General features: G+C 34.5%; 1 protein-coding gene across 1 annotated transcript in view; it reads left to right on the top strand.

The window, feature by feature from the left end:
• Positions 1 to 1143: 1143 nt before the first annotated feature.
• Positions 1144 to 21173, top strand: part of LOC115283403 (diacylglycerol kinase beta-like) — a 191029-nt gene continuing 170999 nt past the window's right edge. The window contains exons 1-2 of the mRNA XM_029929657.1: positions 1144 to 1230; positions 11749 to 11944. Coding sequence (XP_029785517.1) covers positions 11818 to 11944 — 127 coding nt within the window. The 5' untranslated portion in view covers positions 1144 to 1230; positions 11749 to 11817. The remainder of the gene's footprint in view (positions 1231 to 11748; positions 11945 to 21173) is intronic.

Genomic DNA, 21173 nt, shown 5'->3' with positions numbered 1-21173 from the left:
CAGTGTAATAATAAATGCTGTATTAGGATCCATGTCATTTTCTGTAACTAATATTAGGGCTCAATTAAGTAAGGTCCTTGCCAAATGTATTTTTAATTGTTGAAATGATTTACATTCTAAAGTGAAAAGAACATATCATATTTGTAAGCCAAAAAGAATAATTTCATATGAGAGATATATTTGAATATGGCAAAATGTATTCTGTTTTGCCTTTATGTGTGACAAGGTATCTCGTTTTACCTGTGTTTTCTTCTGATTGAGGGCATAATATCTTGTAAAGTATATATAATTAAAAATTGCAGTGTTTTTCATGAGAATGAATTTTTAAATCCGATATTGGGTAATATAAAAATCTAGTCAGTCTTTGTAAAATTACATTAAATGATTATAAATGTCTTTACCTGGTGCAGAAAAACATAGGGTTACTGGGTCATGGGAGAATATGATTTTGGGGTATCTTATTTCTGATTATATACTGAAATATTTTAAACTACAATTTTCTTGCAACTTTTGTTATACTGGTAAAATACTATTACTGTTTCTTTTGTTCTTTCATATTGTATCATAATTTCTCACTACTATTCACAGAAAAGAGGATACTGTCTTTTAAAAATAATGGTTATCCCAAAGTTACTAAATTTTATCTTTATGGATGACCACTGCTTTTTTTCCCTCTTCAATATGCTATTCAATCATGCTGATTTCTGATGAATACATAGCCGTCTAGAAAAATTTAGCATATTTAGCTTAGTCTCATTTTTCTCATAAAAAGCTCCAATTGTTTTTTTCCCTTCATGATTATAGAGTGGCTGTTCTAAATCAAGTTGTCTATGAACAAGCTAAGAATTATAGGTATTAAAATCATATTTTAAAATCTGAGCAACCAATATATAGAAAAGTCAAAGATACACTTGTATCTCTCAGATCAATGTATTCTTGTAATTCCCTCAGGGACAATCATATAATTTGACACCAACATTTAAGCTTTGAAAATTATGTGACCATCTATTATATTATACATGGTATATGTCCTCAAATCTTTTTTATGACTTATAATACAAGACAGGACTGCTCAATTAAAAAAAAAAACCTTGTATTATTGATAATTGCCTAAGCTGCTTCTTCCTTTCCTTTTTCAGAATGAAGAACAAATTTTGGTATTTTGAGTTTGGCACATCTGAAACTTTCTCAGCCACCTGCAAGAAGCTACATGAATCTGTAGAGATAGAAGTAAGAAATATGAATTATATTTTATAATATAATGAAATTGCTTGAGTTTGGTTATTATTATGTTTGTGACAGCCCATGTAAGGAGTTATACTTTGAGCAATCCATATAACTTTAACCCACCATCTTAAAATTTCATTTCTGTCACTCTTTGGGATTCCAGTACTATCTGAATTATTGGTATAAAGTTAAGTTTTGTATATGAGGTGTTTTAACACAGTAAAAAAGGATAAGAGGTAGAACACAACTTTAGAAATCAATGGAGAAGTTACTAGGCATAACGTGGATAGAAAAATGTAAAATAAAGGAAAGTACTTGAAGAGAAAAAAAGTTGCAAGATGCATTAAAGATACATTTATTTTCAGGTTTCAATGTCTTACAACCTTAAAAACACAGTTAACTAAAATTGTACTTGCTTTTGTGAATAAAAGTTAAAAAATACACTTTTCCATTCTATTCCCATTCATTAACTAGATTTTTCTCAGTTCCTGAGGTTGCCATTTCCCCATTACATTCATAGGAAGTGGAAAAGCCAAAAAAGAGAGCAAAGATAGTAAGAAAAGACAAACTTTGAAAAGATTTGGAACAAATAGCCCTTCCAAAAGAATATAGATACTGTGGGACTAAAATTTTTGGAGATGGGTTATAATAGAAAATGACTTAGTTTTGTTGAGAGATTTTAGGAGGTTAAGAAAAAGGAAAAGTTATATTTTCCTTTTATATTTCCTTGTTAAAGACAAACCAAAGGAACATAATTCTGAAAAAAGAACACCTAGTGACCAGCTGATATGAATTGTGAAATATTGACTTCAACACTTTTTAGTTTTAAAATGAATTCATAACTTATCTACTGAGACCTAAATCATTAAAGGCATATATTCAGGTAATAGGTTTGATAAACAAAATTAGTTATGGACCCATTGGATCATAATAGCCTGGCTGTATTCTTCATTATTCTAGCCTTCCAGTTAAAGATAATGACAGCAAAAGTGGTACTATTCCAGGGTTTAACCTTTTTGGTGGCTAAATTTAAGTATTAGACATAGAGTAGAATTGGTGATCATGGAATGGGAGATACCCTTCATGACTGAATCAGATCATAACCCTGAAAAGGAATGTAATCCCAAAAATTAAAGAATTTGGGCTCAACATGGACTTTCTGTAATATACATGTTGTAGAGGGTGATATATTAGATAAATAGATGCATATATATGTATAAAAAATAAAAAATATATTCCCTTACCTTTAAATATCATTATTTAAAAAATTCTTAATAAACTGGATTTTGAGCATTTTTTACCCTCATAAACCTATGCTCAAAGAAAATCCATAGAAGGCAAAAATGAACAAAATAAAAGTATGACTTCTGGTTGAATGTTGGGTGAATACTTCAAAGCCTCTTGCACTTCTCCTTGCTTTATCCTACCGCTGAACACAGATTGAAAAAATGTTGAATTAGGAGAGATAATTCATGGATAGGAAAACTCGGTATTGTTAGGATGTCAGTTTTTTCCATCTTGATCAATTGATTCAACACAATCTCAGTCAAATCCCAGCAGATTTGTGTGTGCCTGAGTATCAACAAACTGATTGTAAAGTTTCTATGGAGAGTCAAAAGAGCCAGAATGTCCAACACAATATTGGAGGAGAGGAATAAAGCAGGAAGGCTGACACTATCTGACTTCATGACCTAGTGTAAAGCTACAGTGATCAGGACAGTTCAGTTTTGGTGAAAGAACAGGCAAATATCAGTGGAACAGAATGGAGAGCCTAGAAATAGATCCACCCCATAAAAATACTCAGCTGTCTCTGAACAAAGGAAGAAAGTGAGCGCAATGGAGCCAAGGAGGGGTTTTTTTCGTAATGGTGCTAGAATAACTGAACATCAACAAAGAAACAAAAAATAATCTAAAAGAAATGAACTCACTCTTAACAAAAGTGAACTCAAAATGTGTCAAAAACCTAAATGTAAAGTGCACAACTATGAAACTTCTAGAAGATAACATGGGAGGAAATCTAGATGACTTTGAGTATGGTGATGTCTTTTTAGATACAATACCAAAGGTGTACAATCAGTGGGAGAAATAATTGATAAGCTGCACTTCACTGAAATGAAAAACTTATTCTCTATGAAGGACACTGTCAAGAGAATGAGAAAATAAACCACAGACAGAAAAGAATTTCAGAAGCTACATCTGTTAAGAGACTGTTAAGACTGTTAATCCAAGATATACAAACTCATAAAACATACTAAGGAAATAAACAACTCCGCTGAAACCAATGGGCCAAAGACGAACAGATATCTCACCAAAAAAGACATACAGATGGCAGATACACATATGAGATGATATGTGGGATGATGAGATGTGATGAAACATATCACATCATCAGAGAAACTTAAGTTAAAACAATAATGAGATACAGCTCTACACCTGAAATCAAATGCTTGTGAAGATGTGGAGGATCAGGAACTCTCATTCATTGCTTGTGGGAATGCATAATGGTACAGCCACTTTGAAAGACAGTTTAGTGGTTTGTTATAAAACTATTAACATATTCATACCATATGATCCAGCACTCATGTTCCTTGGTATTTACCCAAAGGATCTGGAAAGTTACATCAACACAGAAACTTGCACATGATTGTTTACAAGTTTAATAATTGCCAAAACTCAGGAGAAAACAAGAAGTCCTTTGTAGGTACATGAATAATAAATAAACATCCAAAAAATGGAATATTATTAGTGCTAAAAAGAAATAAGCTATCAAACCTTCAGAAGACATGGAGGAAAGTTAAATGTGTTTTCCTAAGTGAAAGAAGCCAATCTAAAAAAGCTGCACTGTATGGTGCCAATATATGACCTTCTGGAAAGATAAAACTGTAAGACAGTTAAAAGTTCAGTGGTTGCCAGGACTGGGTGGGGAGGGAGAGATGAAGAGGCAGAGCAAAGAGGATTTTAGGGTAGTTTTAATACTCTGTAAAAATACAATGATGTGGATAAATTCTTGGTTTGTTCAAACCCAATGAACGCACAGCAAGAGTGAACCCTAATGCAAATTCTTTAGGTGATTATGATGTGTCAGTATAAGTTCATCACTTGTAACAAATGTACCACTCAGTCTGGGATGCTGATAAATGGGGAGGCTGTGCCTCTGTGGGAAGAGGGGTTAGATGGGAAATCTCTGTACCTCTTCTTCAATTCTGTGGTGAACCTTAAGCTACTTGAGAAAGACAGAGACAATGTGAGTGGAGGAGAAGCGAATAGATAGGGAGGCAAAGAATCCTAAACAGGCTCAGCACTGTTAGCAGGAAGACTGATTCGGGACTCAAACCCATGAAACTGTGAGATCTTGACCTGAGCCGAAACAAGAGTTAGATGCTCGACCAACCGGGCCACCAAGGCACACCTTCCACCCTGCAAAATAAAGTCTTGATTTAATAAATATGTTGGCACCCCCCCAAAAGTATCTTAATTTAGTAAACATGTTTATCTAGAGTATGATACTATACTATATGTCAAAAAGTTAAAAAAAAAAAAAGAGAGAGAGAGAGGGATTAAGAAGATATTCTTAAATGAAAGGACATTCCTTTCAAGCTCTCCAAATCTGGCTTCCTAGCTCTGCCTTTACTGGCGTATTCTGGTGCCCATTGCAGTAGCACATGTAAATCAGAACCAGTACTGTGCCCTCCCCACTTTATTGTTGCATATCCTGAAAATACGGTTATAATGTTACATATTTATCTCAATTCTAAAATTTGAGGGGTGTGTATGTGTCTTTGCGTGTATAGATGGTAATGCACAACCTGATTTTCTACTCACTTTTTAATGAATCCAGTCTATCATAGTAGCAAAATAAGCCTTTCTACCCTCAAGGTTACTTTATAATTTAATATAACAGAAACATCAATTTGGAAATTTGATTCTGTTTGCTGTTGCTCCCTACTTGGCCTAAAATTATGATTTGAAAATACATAACTGCAGATAAAAATACAAGACTCCCTCAAGTAGATATATGTTTTATCAGCAGCTTCTTCAAAACAAACTGTTTGCAATGTGACCCTTTATTTCACTCTTCTCTTTCATAGAGGAAACATTTTTCCAAAAGGGATGAATATTTGGAATAATATGAATATGATGGGATAATATTTGATAATAATAATAGCAGCTAATTTCTATCTCTTATTAACTATACCTTCTGCTTGATGTTAAGCAATGTATATACATGATCTGACTTGTCTTTGTCAAAACTCTATCAATTTGAGCGGTTCCCATATAGTTCCATTACAGAGATGAGCAGATGAGCATTTTATTTAATAATTTAAGAAAAAGGAGAATTATGTTTCTGATGAAATGTTTAAATCTAAGGAAATAAATAAGTTGGAAATTATAAACATATAATGTCAAGATATATATGATATATGTACTATATGTCATATATAAAGCATGCAGACATATATATGATATGAAAGAGAGATTAACAAAATGTAATTTTTAATTTTAAAAATTTGAGTTATTCTCTAACTTAGTTACCAAATATAAGTAATAAAATGGAAAGTTTTAAAATAAGAAGATATGTTAAAACAAAGTTTGTGTTAAACTATTTCAGGCATAGATGTGTACCTCAGAGTCATAGGTCAACATCTGGAATTGAAACTCTAAAGTTTGTGGACTTTTAATTCATTCCACGTACCAGGCAACATTCTTGAGGAAATACAATAGCCCATTATCCAAAGTTTTTCAGTCTTTTGGTTATTTTTAAGACTGAGAAGGATAGTATGTTTTAAGGGTTAGAATTTCCTTTCCAAAGCACTATTTGTTTTAATGATTATTTCTATAAAATCATAATGACCTCAAGAATAAACAAAGGGCAAGAAGCCTCAGTGATACAAAATAAATTAGAAGGATTCTACTGTTAAGATTCTTCCTGCCCAGTAATCTGGAAAACACAGAGCTTTTAAAGACAATGGGGCAAACTCATACCTCACTCTCTCCCATGTGTATCAAAATTACCTTGGATGCTCTTCTTTTTTTTTTTAAGTGAAAAGCTCATTTTATTTATTTTTTAAATTAAATTTAATTTAATTTTTAAAAAGTTTATTACCAAGTTGCTTTCCATATAACACCCAGTGCTCTTCCCCACAAGTGCCCCCTCCATGACCATCACTCCCCTTCCCCTCTCCCTCTTCAGCTCTCAGTTTGTTCTCAGCATTCAGAGGTCTCTCATGATTTGCCTCACTCCCTCTCCCCAACTCTTTCCCCTCCTTCCTCTTCCCATGGTCCCCTGGTAGGTTTCTCCTGTTAGACCTATGAGTGAAAACATATGGTATCTGTCCTTCTCTGCCTGACTTATTTCACTTAGCATGACTCCCTCTAGGTCCATCCATTTTGCTACAAATGGCTAGATTTCATTCTTTCTCATTGCCATGTAATATTCCATTGTATATATATATATATACCACATCTTCTTGATTGGATGATCTTTCTACACATACTTGGAGCACCTTAGCTGAATGTCAACCATACCAACACACAGTCTTGGGTGGGGAAATATGATTTGTGAATGGATATTTTTTAACCACTTTATTGAGGCATGTTTGACATATCAAAAACTGTATATATTTAATATATACAACTTGATAAGTTTGGTGATATATATGTACCCATGAATTCATCACCACAATCAATGCCCTCAGTATATCCATCACCTTCCCTCTTTGAGGGGTGTGTGTGTGGGTGCATGTGCATGAGAGAGAGAGAGAGAGAGAGAGAGAGAGAGAGAGAGAGAGAGAGAGAGCGAGAGCGCACATTTAAAAGATCCATACTCTTTTCTGAAGCTTTCTAGGTGACATTTTTCCCCCCCCGATGAAATTCTAGAAGCAGTAATGAAAGTAGACAGTAAAAGTGCAGATCTCACCAAACATGCTCACTAAAAACAAAATTTGGACTCATTATATCCAAAACATGAAAAACAACTTCTTATTCCAGAAGAGAGTAAGAAATGTGGTAGTGGTGGGCATAGTTTTATTTTATTAAGATAAAACATAATAATTTTTCTTAGAAGAATGAAGAAATGAGACAAATAAAAAAAGAGTGAATGACCAAAAGGTGAATGAATATTCTTTTCTGTGTTTAGCAGAATTTATTTTTAATGAGATAACTTCTGGTAAGAATTCTAATTTCCCAGCAATAATTTTTAGCTTTCACAGTATCTATTTAAAAGGAAAAATATGTAAAACTAAACTGATTTTCTGCTGATACTTGCGGTCAGTGCTGGGTATCTTGAGCCAGTGATTTTATCATTATTATCAACATGTTTAGCACCTGTGTGTGCATGCATGGTACAGGCCTCAGATTTTCCTGTTTTCCAGGTGTGCCTCCATGTTTCTCTTGCTTACCTACCAGCTCCCCTCCTGCTCTGAAAGACATCTTGCGATGATCCATAGTCAAGACTTCCATCCCCTCCCCTGGACTGCCAGCTAATACTAAAATTACTTAAAAGGCATGTCCTGGGACCCTATATCACACTGTGTTTTGTAGATAAAAGTTATAAAACGCATTTCACAAAACATTGAGCATACTCAAGGGAAAATATACAGCACCACAGCTTTCAAACATCAGAAGAGATAGTGTTAGGCTATTTTTATGTATAGGTGTGTTTTATTTATTTATTTATTTATTTAATTTTTTAAAATTGTTTTTCAATGTTCATTTATTTTTGAGAGACAGAGAGAGACATGGTGTGAGTAGGGAAGCGGGTAGAGAGAGAGAGGGAGACACAGAAGCCGAAGTCAGCTGCTGGCTCTGAGCTGTCAGCACAGAGCCTGACATGGGACTCGATCTCACAAACTGTGAGACCATAACTTGAGCCAAAGTCGGATTTTCAACCTACTGAGCCACCTAGGTGCCCCTGTACAGGAGTGTTTTAATTGGTAGATTTGCTTCTGTTCTCTGCAAAATACGTACATAATTTTGTCATACTGATTGCATATACATTTGTAGAATTTCTTCTAAAAGTAGGCTCATGCAAGCTATTTTAATCCAGGCTATTTTATATAATGAACAAAGCAATGTCTGTATGTGTGATTAAATCAAATTATGTATAATTTTAATCTGACCTGGGCATAGAATTAGACTCATGGGAAAATATTTACAGTGTATTATTAATTGTATCTCATCAAATTATCCACACTTGTAGCTTTCCTAAGGTCTTCAGATTTTGAATTTTTCTATCAAAGAACATATTCACTGAATCCAAAACAATACATTTATTTCTAGAAGTTTGTCTTTAACACCTCTGCTTAGTTAGGTGCAAGGTAGCTTTGTAAGCAGGGATTAAACTACACTGGCAGAAATATTTAAACTGCCTTCATTTCTTTTAGGTAAATTTGTCTCTGGAATAAGATCTTCATATTAAAACTAAAAAGGATGGGCAGAGGCTTCATAGCATTGCACTCTGCAAATAGCTCCCATAGTACTCTATGTTAACGACCTTTTTTCTACATAATAAAAATATTCAGGATTTATTGACTAACCGAGGCTGTTAGCTTCTAAGCTTTTATATTCTTTTCCTCTGTAGCTACCTTTTTAAAAATCATAAATCTTCAAAGCGGATGAAAATACTATCTGACACAGTATTATAACTTGTTTATATTTCATAGCCTTCACGTCAGCTTTTATTTCCATGCACCCAGTCGGTGCGCTACAATTCTTGGTCTCCATCTGAACTAGCACCGAAATTTTCCAGACTAATGAACAAGATGTTAAAGCAAACAGAGGAAGGTAACCTGGGGTCAAGAACTAGTGGAAACAAATCATTAATAAATAGCAATTTATGTAAGTACATTGTCCTGCTCTCATAGAAAGCTCAGTGTTCTTCATTAGTCCTTCTAGGGAACTCCTTGAGGATTTTTTTTTTCCATTTTTCCAAAAGCTGCTTACTTGTTTCCTTGGAGCTGCACGTGACGCGACTCTGAAGAGTGCAAACATGAATAATAGTATACACTGATGTTTTCCAGTTGTCAGATGTAACTCCCCTAGTTCAATTAAAACAAAAAGCCTGTTTGCAACCGCTCCCCTTTTCTGCAGATGAACAAAGGAATACTCCTTCACTAATTCTGAAAGTAACTTGTCACAGTGGGGTTCTAAGGCCTAGTCAAATAATTGTCTTAGTGTACTACCTGCTGTGTTCAATATTGAGTGAAAATGGAAGCCAGGCCCTAACTCTAGCTTATTTCACAATTCTTCTGTTATTTAAATGATTTTAGTCAGTTTGGGGAAAGCCAGACCTTTATAAATTAACAGCAGGGAAATACCAAAGGTGTCAGATTGCATATTTATCATCTTTTTCGTGTAATACTTAAATATGTATTAAGAAGTGACTGACATAAATTAGGCAGATTTCAGAAGCCACAGGCCATGGCTTGTAGAGGACCCCCTTCTGCTTGACATTTCATCCTTGTCAAAGATCAAATTATTTTAATTTAGGCTGCAAATTATAAGGAATGAAGACTTCTTTGTGGGAATTCCCTGTGGTAATCTGACTTTTGTTGTTACTGCTGCTTGTCAGTGTGCAAAAGATATAATATGCATGCAAATAAGGTTAAAAAATATGTACTATCTAATTATCCAGCCCGTACATTCCACTTGAAGACAGTGGGAGGGCTGACACACAGTATGTGTTTGATTCATTGAGGCCTGCAGGGTATTTACACAAGATTACTTTTAATTATGAAATTAATATCTGTTTATCTAGAATATATAGCAGTAAGTGAGTGTACACATGAGCAGAATTCTTTAGTAAAAAGAAATCATCTTAATTTAATACATGAAAAGGAGAAAAAAAATCGCTTATTTCTTGGGGAGAGGCATCATCCAGACCTTGGTTTCACCCCCTTTGAAACAAATTGAATGAAAACTTGGCACCTTCTCTAGAATTTGTTTCTAGCTCTGCCAAGTAGACTCAAGATGTGTTTCTTTATTTCACAGTTTTTATATTTTGATGAACAAGATGCAGGATTAGATTTGGTATGAGGAGGCAAATATGGAGAAAAAAGAGAGGTTTCTTGATTTTTTTGTTTTGTTTTGGAGTTTTTTTGTCTTTTCATCTAGATGGAACATCATCTCTTCTAGGTTCCAAAATTATCCTGACCACGAGAAAGGGAGAGATGAAGTCAGGGTCAGTGTTTGTTTCTGAAATAGCACACGGCGAATAAAACAGCCCCACACAGATAGACTTCGGTTTATGAAACGCATATTCCTAACAAAGTTCTCTGTAAAACAAAGTGTTATGTATTTGCGTCTCTTCTCATATCAGCTCCTATCAGCTGACACAAGAACAGTCTCTGGATTAAATACACAATAAGTGCCACTTTAGAAGCCACAAAGCGAACGGATAAATAAATAATAATTCCAAAAATACAGCCTTGCCACTCTCCACACAAGTCCATCAGTAGAAATGAACAGAAAATTCCAAAAATTAACAAGTGACCACTCTGAATATCACAGAGCATCATCTGTTAGCAAGTTTCCTATTTTTCATAATCAAAAGGGTTTTGTCACCAGGGGAACAAAAAACTGTGGTTGATTATTTTTATTTTTCAACTGTAATAGCAGCTGTAAAGTAATGGTGGGTTGGAGATTGCTTTTAGTGCTGCTCTGGGCATTTCTTTCACTCAGCCTGCCTAGTCCTGCTCCTCCATATTCCTTCAGGCAGTAATGCCTCTCAAAGCCTCTGACACTGTGCTTGGAACTTAATCTAGTGCAAGAAACCATCCTTGGCCTCAGTGATGTAATTCAGGTCTCTTTGAAATGTTGATTTTTACTTTATTTTACTCCCAAAGTCTATTAAGCCACTTCTTTCTCTGACCAACCAAGTGAGACCACGAATTATGAATTCCGTTTCCTTACTTTCCTTCAATACTGGCTCACAGCGTGTTCTAACTAGAAGGCAGTCATGAAAAGTTCTGCCTGCCTCATGGGTTTGAGCCCCGCATCAGGCTCTGTGCTGACAGCTCAGAGCCTGGAGCCTGCTTCGGATTCTGTGTTCCCCTCTCTCTCTTTCTCTCTGCCCTTACCCTACTCAGGTTCTCACTCTCCCAGTGTCTCTCTCTGAAAAATAAATAAGTATTTAAAAAAATATTCTGCCTACGTGTTGACCAGGTTTCCTAGACTCAACCTCTTTGCAACATGTTGGAAATTTGTTGCTGATCATACAGGCACTACTGTGTTTCTTTCCCAATGGGTTATAGAAATAAACAAAGATAAACTGATGATTTAATTTGATCATGTTTAAGACATGCTTAAATGATAACTGGTTAATTTTACTGGCTGCTTTAACTTTTATACTGACATTTAGAATAGTCATTTAATTGTTCTTGAAAGGTTTAAGTACGACAGCATTGTGGACTTAAAAGCTCCTACTGCAAGATAAGGAAGAGCAAAAGAAGAAATCAAGGAAAGGAAGATCAAATATCTTACTGTTTTTTTGTTGTTGTTGTTGTTGTTCTTTTTACTGATCAGTGTGATGGAGTACAAATAGATTTAATAAACATCTCTCTGGAAGGAATTGCTATTTTGAACATACCAAGCATGCATGGTGGATCCAATCTTTGGGGAGAGTCTAAGAAAAGACGAAGCCATCGCCGAATAGAGAAAAAAGGGTCTGACAAAAGGACCACACTCACAGATGCTAAAGAGTTGAAGTTTGCAAGTCAAGGTCAGTTTTCTTATGTTCAATTGTGTTAATTTGCTTTTTAACCTGCTTTCAAGGCTACATTAAAATTAAAGACTTTCCCATTGCATGGTAGTCTAAGGATATATGCAGTTATATTATTCATAGTATCAGTACATATGTGTAATTAAATTTTATCATAATATATTCTAAAATCATATATACACTGGCTATATTTTACATGGATTTTTTTGTGTACTTTCCTTCTTTGGATCTCTTTCTTCCTTATTCTCCTTCCCAACAGAATATAGAATACATGTGGGTAGTTAGTGGATAGGATTATACAATATATTGCACATTAAGTTCTAAAATGTGGTCATTTTAGTCAAGATGTTTGTGTTATTATAAGAAGTGCCTTGCTGAGGTTTTTCTAAAATTGTGTTGCAAGATTTTTTATTCTTGGCTTTGTTCAATTAGGGTATGACATCAAGCTATCTTACATTAAGGTGTTGCTCTATAATGGCATGTTTAAATATCCCACAAAAACATTTGGTTAATTGCTGCTACTTTTCCAGAAATTTTATAACAACAGTTAGGAGACCTGGGAAACAGATCATAAAAGACTAACAAATTGGGATAGAATAGCTGTGGATCAGAATTTTCAATTTCATTGTAATGTGGTTCACACTGGGACAAGACAACTAATTCTTGTTGATGGATTTTATAGACAGATATTAAATTGGCAGGGTTCTAATTATCATTTTTGTTCATTTATGTTCATTTCTTTTACTTTCCAGAATCTAATTAATACTATTGATGGCATTCAGAGCACCCTCAGAAAGCATATTGGCCAGCTCAGTGTAGGAAAGACAGAATATGGAGAAGTTACAGCCTTATGGACCCAAGAAAAATAAATGAATGTATTTAGAAAATAAATAACACAATAACATGTTAAGATGGCTGGTAGGCTTTATGGTGGTAAGAAATAGCTTGATCTTTCCATGACTTACGGTATCTGATTCAAGTTTCGGTACCCAGCAGTTACCTCCGTTGTATGGAATATGGTGGCCATGAGGTTGACAAAGATGGACAGAGTAAGTATTAGGTACTATTCTCCTGAAAAAAGTGCTTATTCCAACCTATCAATGACAGAAGCTTTTGAAGCCCCTTAAACATGTAGGCAATCCTAAAGAGGTAAATCCTGAAGAGTCATGTAATTTAGTACAAGCAAACTTATGGCAACTTAATATAAATGCTTCATACTCACAATTAATATAACTGTATGAAAACATTGAGGGAAGCGGAAGTAGTTTTTTTGGAGGAAAAACGTATAGAAGTGAGTAGGTTTACACCATATGAATCTTAAAATGAAGGGAATTGGATATAATTACAGTTTCCTAGGGGTTGTTGACATTATTTCAGTATAAGATTAATATCTAAGAGATTAGTAAAAATCTCCTAGGTATTAAAATTAGTTTAAGGACTGTACAAAGATAAGACTTAAAAATCTCTGCTTCTCTTTAGGAAAGCACCGAGTACATATGTATTAGAAATATAATCCATATAATTAAAATTATATATAATATTTATAATAATTTCCAATATTTATGTGGTTACTACATACCCATTCTTGGTGCATCCTTTACATATTGATAGCTTAGATATAGATCTAAATTATTCTTAATGTTCAGCTGCCAGCTACATTCACCTGTGAGCTGTTAAAGTTTATAAAACTCATGACTGTGCTCAACCAGGACGATTGTGTATATAACCCATGTGGAGATATTGCAGGCATGCTGTTTGCTGGCCCCTCTGCACTGTTTTTTTTTTTTTTTTCAGGAATACACATCTGAAATAAAGCACAGAAAAGTCAGCCAGAAATATTGTCAGAAACCACTGTTGCCCATAACTGTACAGGAACATCTTTCCATTCTGTCTTAATACTTATTGTTGTGGAATTATTAGGGCTAAGTTTCTACAAATTTGGGAAAGAAGAAAGTATGACTTGTAGGGTTTGTGAATTAGAATACTTTTTTTCTCAGTGCAGAGATAGGGAAAAACAGTAGAAATCAGAGTTTTTGAAGGTCATTGTACAAGCAATAACAAAAGTATGTTCATAACTGATTTGGGTCAACTTTTTTGTTCCCTCTCTTGAAACTGATGATGCTAGTTTTTCAAGTTTAGTTTTATCTTCAGACAAGAACAATCCCATTGTTAAAAATGATTTTACCAGCTGAATATTAATAAAAGTACTAACCCATATTTCCTTTTTACTAACTTTATCCAGACTTGTTTTCCATTTTGATATGTTTGACAACAAATCAGCTAGAAGTATCTCAAAATGCCTCTAAGATTTGACTGAAGATTTATTCTGTTAACTCACAAATGCTGTACTTACTAGTCAAGAAGTGAAATTTATTACTTAAGATAACTGCATAGATCCCTTTCCTCAGTAGTACATATTTCTATCATTTGATTTTGTTTTCAATATCTTGACATAAAAACAATAGTATGAAATATTAGAGTCAATCAGTGTTTTAAATCTAACTATATTTTCAATTTCACATAAAATGATTGTAAGTATTGACTTTAGCAGGAAATAGGAAAAATATAATTCTAGTTCAACACATTCCTTTTGCCCAGATCCAAATTAATATTTTTCACTGTTAAAAACTATGTAAGTAAAGAAATTAAAAAAAAACTTAATAATATAACTTCCTGTATAGGAAGTGCCTTCTTCAAATACTAACAGTTTTTCTTATATGCCTCTGCAAAAAGTCTGTAGTTTAAACTAAATTTTTACTTTATTGAAATAGATGTTTGTTTTCTTAAACTGTAAGAAAGCTTTTGATGGGGACAGAGATGGGGGAAGCCTTCGTCACTAGATTCTAGCAATCAAGATAGGTTATTTTATCTGGTAGAAGGATTTAAACGAAGAAAAAAGTTTATTTTTTTCTTAATTTTAAAACATGTCATGGACCAAGGGTAGGAGACCAGGTTTTAGAGCATTAAATCCTCATCTGTGTTACGCTGTACATGATCGGGGCTCCTGCACAACGAGTTTGCTCGCTGTCTTTGAGGACGCCTAGGATCCGAGTATCTTCAGTTAATAATTTCACTGGTTGGAAATTTTATGCTTAATTTAATTCAAGTTGATCAAAATTACAACGAATTCATTTAATTACATTATTGTTCCAGCACAATATTCTAAAACAGTTGGATGCAATTTTGAAACATATTCACACTCATCTAATAAGTAGATATTTTCTCTGTGGGTTTGCCTTTTGTGTTTTGTTTTTGGAAATACAAATAAGCATGTTATATATAGACGCTGTGGTGGTCAAGCAAAGCTGTAAAGTAGGCCAAGTGGGACTTTAGTGCTCCTAGCCCTAATACTCAAGCTTTCTCACTACTTTTCATTTGCTGAGTTTACCTTTGCTTTTCTCTCTTATAAATTAAATCCAAGCCTCAGAAAGATGTCTAATAAATTCACTCACATTAATGTATAAATGAATGATTGCAGATGAAGGTAGAGGTATTTGCATTTTATAAGAAATAAAGGTCTTTAGCTGAACCATTATTTTTCAAACTTTGTTCCATTGAATTATAACTGTAATTCTTCAGAGGTTCCGTAAAACCTTGGTCGACCTAATTATTGCCATGTTTTGGAAACATAAAAAAAACTATAATAAAAACACAGTAAGGTGTGTTCTGTAACATATTTTGTCATATTAATGACTCTAAGATCATTAAATTCTTCTGCCAGAAAAATAACTTCCTCTTCTCCTGTTCCTTATCCTCTTCTTCCTTCTCAATAGATAAAAAGATAGATATATGTACCTATACATACACATTTTTATATGTACATATGCACAGATAAACAAAGTAAGTTAAAACTGTGCCATTAACTGGAAAATCTGTAGTTTTGTAATGGTCACTTAAAATATTTATGTCATCATGGGGCATGTAGGTGGCTTAGTCAGTTGAGAGTCTGGCTCTTGGTTTCAGCTCAGGGCATGATCCCAGTGTCATGGAATAAGACCTGTGTCCGGCTCTGTGCTGAGCTTGGACAGTCCTTAAGATTCTCTCTCTCTCCCTCTGCCCCTCTCTGCATCTCCTATGCTCTCCCTCCCTTAATGTCTTTGTATATTTAATAGGATAATTGCACAAATGGGTACATTATCAGCACAGTGCATGTGAATCCCATTCAATTAAAAGGCCCCCAAACTTCAAATGGGTACACAAATGGGTACATTATCAGCACAGTGCATGTGAATCCCATTCAATTAAAAGGCCCCACCTACTTCTACTAGGTGTGAGCAATAAATAGTACATAACAATCAATGGAAGTGAAAACAGAGTATTAATAGTAATATTTTAAATGAGAATGGAAATGAATTTAAAAAGTATTTTGCTCATAAAGAAATTGCGTTAGTTAACTACATTACAAAGATAGTTGGCTTGTACTAGCTTAATCATCAGGTGCACTTTTATCTGATATTTGTGGTATAAATGTGCTTACAACTACAGCCAAAGAGCCTGCAATGAAACTGAAACTAAATTTCAACTAAGTATGCAGAGTAAGATAAATTTGACTAAGTGAATCTTCCAGTGAACATCTCAACTAAATAACAAGTAACATCATACCAAAAATTTGTACTGACAAAGTTGAAAAACTTTTTTTTTTCGGATTATGACACTGCTTATTTATATTTTTAAAATACAAATAATATACTAGTATGTTTTTTGTAAATGATTTTAGCAATAATTCACTTCTTACTCTGCAAACAGAGTAAACAAGGACTAGGGTTGGCCATCTCCAGGCCAGGGGGCCAACTCTTTCCTACAGATTTTTTTGTGAATGAAGTTTTACAGGAACACAGCCCTGCCCTTTGAGTTGTATGCCTGCTATAGTTGTCTATAGAAACTTTTGTGCCACAATGGTAGAGTTACATAGTTGTTTTCTAAAGACTAGATGGTCCACAAGCTGAAAATATTTGCTGTCTGCCTCTTACAGAAGTTTTCCAGCTTCTGGCTTAAAATAGAATATGGACTCCATGCCTTTTTGTATTGACTCAGATACCAGACCCGTTCATAGACTCAATTTAATTGTGCGCATAAGTGAGAATGTACTGTATGCATTGTTCTGTTTTTTCCTCTTGATTATATATCTCAGGAACCCTTGCATGGCAGAAGATCATTCTATTGATTTATACTTTGTGGCTACAAAGTAATCTATAATACGAATATCTTATAAATTATTTATGCTTTCTTTTTTGTATTCGTTCAATAGTATCTTCACTAGTATTTTATTTTATAAATTTTTAATTTAATTCCAGTTAGTTAATATACAGTATTATATTAGTTTCAGGTATACAATATTGTGATTCAACAATTCCACACATCATTCAGAGCTCATAACAACAGGTGCACTCCTTAATCCCCATCACCTGTTTCACCTACCCCCACCTACCTCCCTTATAGCAACCATCAGTTTGTTCTCAATAGTTAAGAGTCTGTTTCTTAGTTTCTCTCTTTTTTCCCCCTCTTTGCACATTTGTTTTATTTCCTGGTTTCTACATAGGAATGTTATCTTATGGTATTTGTTTTTCTCTGACTAGCTTATTTCACTTAGTATTATACTCTCTAGCTCCTTCTGTGTCATTGCAAATGGCAAAGTTTTATTCGTTTTAGTGACTGAATAATATTGCATTCTATATACATGTATATCAAATTTTCTTTATCCATCCATCAATCGATGGACAACTGGCTTCCTTCCATATCTTGGCTTTTGTAAATTACACTGCTGTAAGCATAGGGGTGTATGTCTCCTAAAAAAAAACAAAATACCTTTAAAAGTTTTTGCTAGCAAAACAGTAAGGACTTGTCAAGTAATCTGAGCAGTTTTCAGCTACTCTAATGGTCTTAACCTTGAAGGTACAAGTCCAACTATTCCACTTTCCAGAAATCAGAATGGTATAAGACCACCATGTGAGTTGCAAAATGTTCCTAGCATTTACAATCACATGCTGTTCGGGTCAGGATATTCTCAATGTCACACAACTAAAACAAAATGCAGAAATCAGTGAAAATAGGATGCCTGTGACACTGCAACTGTTGATCAGAAAAACTACGTTGTTCTCATGGATTGACTATTCAAAGTGTTAGCACACTGAACCTTGAAAATATGTTTGTAAAAATAAAATCCAAATTTTCTGTTTCATTTCCTGATTTTTAAAATGTTGCTTTATCTGAAAAAATAAAAAAGGTTGACTGGTTTAAAATGTTTGAAATCACTGAGCCAAAGTAATTACATTCAAACCAAAGAGTTTTAAACATTTGCCAGACGCCACTGGAAACACTGTGGAGAGCCACTGGACTTCCTGCGTGAAACCTCATCAGGCAGGTGACTGTTCACCACACATGGGGATGCAACTAACCAGATACCAGCCATATAGAAGTTTATTAAAAATTTTTTTAACGTTTATTTGTTATTGAGAGACAGAGAGTGATGGAGTATGAGCATGGGAGGGCCAGAGAGAGAGGGAGACATAGAATTCAAAGCAGGCTCCAGGCTCTGAGCTGTCAGCACAGAGCCTGATGTGGGGCTCGAACTCACAAACCTTGAGCCAAACTCGGATGCTTACCTGACTGAGCCACCCAGGCTCCCCAGAAGTTTATTTTAAAAACTAATTAACATGTGATGTTATCCTTGAAATTTTCAGTGATTTTGTTCCCACTTAGCAATGTGGATTCTTTTGTTGGGTGAAATTTCCCAGAATTGTAGCATGTGTTCCCCTGATGGAAAATTGAAATTGTTTAAGCAGTATGCAGGTGGATACTTTAAAATTTAGTAGTTTTTATATATATTGTTATAGTTGTTTATCGTAAGGGATACTGCTTCTTTTTAATTTATAATTTTAACCTCAGTTTTATTTTTGAAGTAAATCTATTTGAGCAATAATAGAATAAAAATCAAAACTGAATAATAAAATAGGGGATATTCGAGTACGGTAAAGACTGTGAAGGTGGGACAAGAAAGAGCGGAGTTTAGGAAGCCACCTAAGCTAATGTTATAGGTCTCATCTCTCCCTGACATGAGCTCTCCCAGCCCAAATTTTGAACACTTCGTGTAACTATTCTTTTTATTCCTCATCTTGCATAACATTTAGTATGTGTCAGTGCCCCAAGAGTAAGCTTTTCCGTGGACTTTACACTGCCCACACTAATACCCCACCCTATTTGATGTGTGTGCTCTGTGTCAGGGAAAGCTAAAGACTTGAGTCTTCTTAGAAGGCAGAGGAGAGAGACTGTGCACCTGACTGACTGTCAAGGAATCCTTCTACATTGGTTGATTTTTTTTTTTTAACATTCTCAGGAAGCAGTAGGAAGAAAAAGTCAATCCAAACTGCACTGATCAAAGAGAATCAATGAATTGATATCTCTGAAAATAGCAAAACTTGAATTTATTTTGCCTGTGAAGATAAAAAAAAGATTATTGGCTCTTTTGCCTCTGTTTAAAATTGGGAAGTTAGGCTCTGGAAGAGTTGAGATTAATCTGGGTGTGCTGTGCGTTGTATTGCCTGGGCATCTGCACAAAAAGCATTCACTTAGTAAGACCCTAATACTTTCTCTGCCTTGCGAAAGTTATACTTATCGGAAAGCTGATGGTAGGGACACTTGACATCCATTATTATCAATTTTACTAACCATTTCTGTGGGTTATTTGGGGTAATTTAGAAGGCAGTGTTTTAAGGTGTCTAAATATAAACTGCAACATTCATTTTAGAACTGTAGATGATGTATTTGGCATTCAAACACCGGCAAGCAGAACAATTTCCAAGCATTTAAATTCAGTGATTAAATCAATTAAATTTAGAAACAGAAAAGGATTTTATGCTGCATTATTTTACCTGGATCTTAAAATTGTTGAAAAAAGATTATGGCATTTGTGATGTTACATTTCACGCACAAAAAAACACATACATATATACTTCCATGATAATGTTATTGGTTGAAAATAGATCCAAACATTTGCTATGTAGTAACCTTCAAGGAGATGTCTCAAATGAGTTCCTAATTGTATATTTTTAAACTACCTCTAGCAGTGGGTATTGCAAATAATATTACAAATTTAATAAAATTACTTAAACACCAACATTTCTGTTGACAACTGAATATTGAATCATATGCCTAGCCATCTTAATGTGATAGCTCTCTATATTTTTATAAATGGCATGCTGTTAAAGTTTATAAAACAGTGATGAAAAGTTAAGGAATATAAAACATATTTCTTGCGCGTAAAAATAGAAATGTATTTTCAAAATATAAGACTGTGTTTTCTTATCTTTGACCTAGCTGACCTATAAAAGCATATATATTATGGAGAAGCATTTATGAAATTTCTATTTGTCATGGCACTATAAAATTACAGAGAAAGTGCTGACCTCCTAGGAATTTGGAAAACAGAAACCATGAATATGAGTAAATTGTTATTTATGAACAATTGAAACATCAGATGGCAGTCTTTAGACCTTGCATCATTGCCCTTTTCTCCCATGTTCAACAGTCAAATTTTCAAAATCTGACATGCAGTTTTCTAGAAACAAAGTCTGGCACATATTATAATTCTGGGAATAAAATCTGAACTCCTTATAGTAAAATGGTAAGTCCACGGAATCATTTCAATATAACAGATAAGTAATAATTTAAACAGGGAAGTGGTAAAATGAGATCACTGCTATTAATGGCTTATTCTTAAAAACAAACTGAATTATGAAAATGGAGAAAATCCAAATAACAGGGAGATAGGAAAAGGCAGAACAAGGAGCACTTTGCTTCAACTCAGTGAGTCTGGGAACACTTGAAACAAATAGATTTTTGTAGCAGTTGCATTTGTTTAAATAGTTTATTGTCAGATTGGTTTCCACACAACACCCAGTGCTCTTCCCCACAAGTGCCCTCCTCCACCACCACCACCACCTCTTTCCCCCATCCCCCTTCCCCTTCAACCCTGTTTGTTTTCAGTATTTGATAGTCTCTCAAGTTTTGTGTCCCTCTCTCTCCCCAACTCTCTTTCCCTCTTCCCCTCCCCCTGGTCCTCCATTAGGTTTCTCCTGTTCTCCTGTTAGACCTATGAGTGCAAACATGTGGTATCTGTCCTTCTCTGCCTGACTTATTTCTCTTAGGATGACACCCTCGAGGTCCATCCACTTTCCTACAAATGGCCAGATTTCATTCTTTCTCATTGCCATGTAATACTCCATTATATATA

The sequence above is a fragment of the Suricata suricatta genome, chromosome 2 (genome assembly GCF_006229205.1).
Source record: "Suricata suricatta isolate VVHF042 chromosome 2, meerkat_22Aug2017_6uvM2_HiC, whole genome shotgun sequence".
NCBI classification, from domain to species: Eukaryota; Metazoa; Chordata; class Mammalia; order Carnivora; family Herpestidae; genus Suricata; species Suricata suricatta.
Note: the sequence above shows the minus strand (reverse complement) of the source record. Positions and strands in the feature narration are given on the sequence as shown.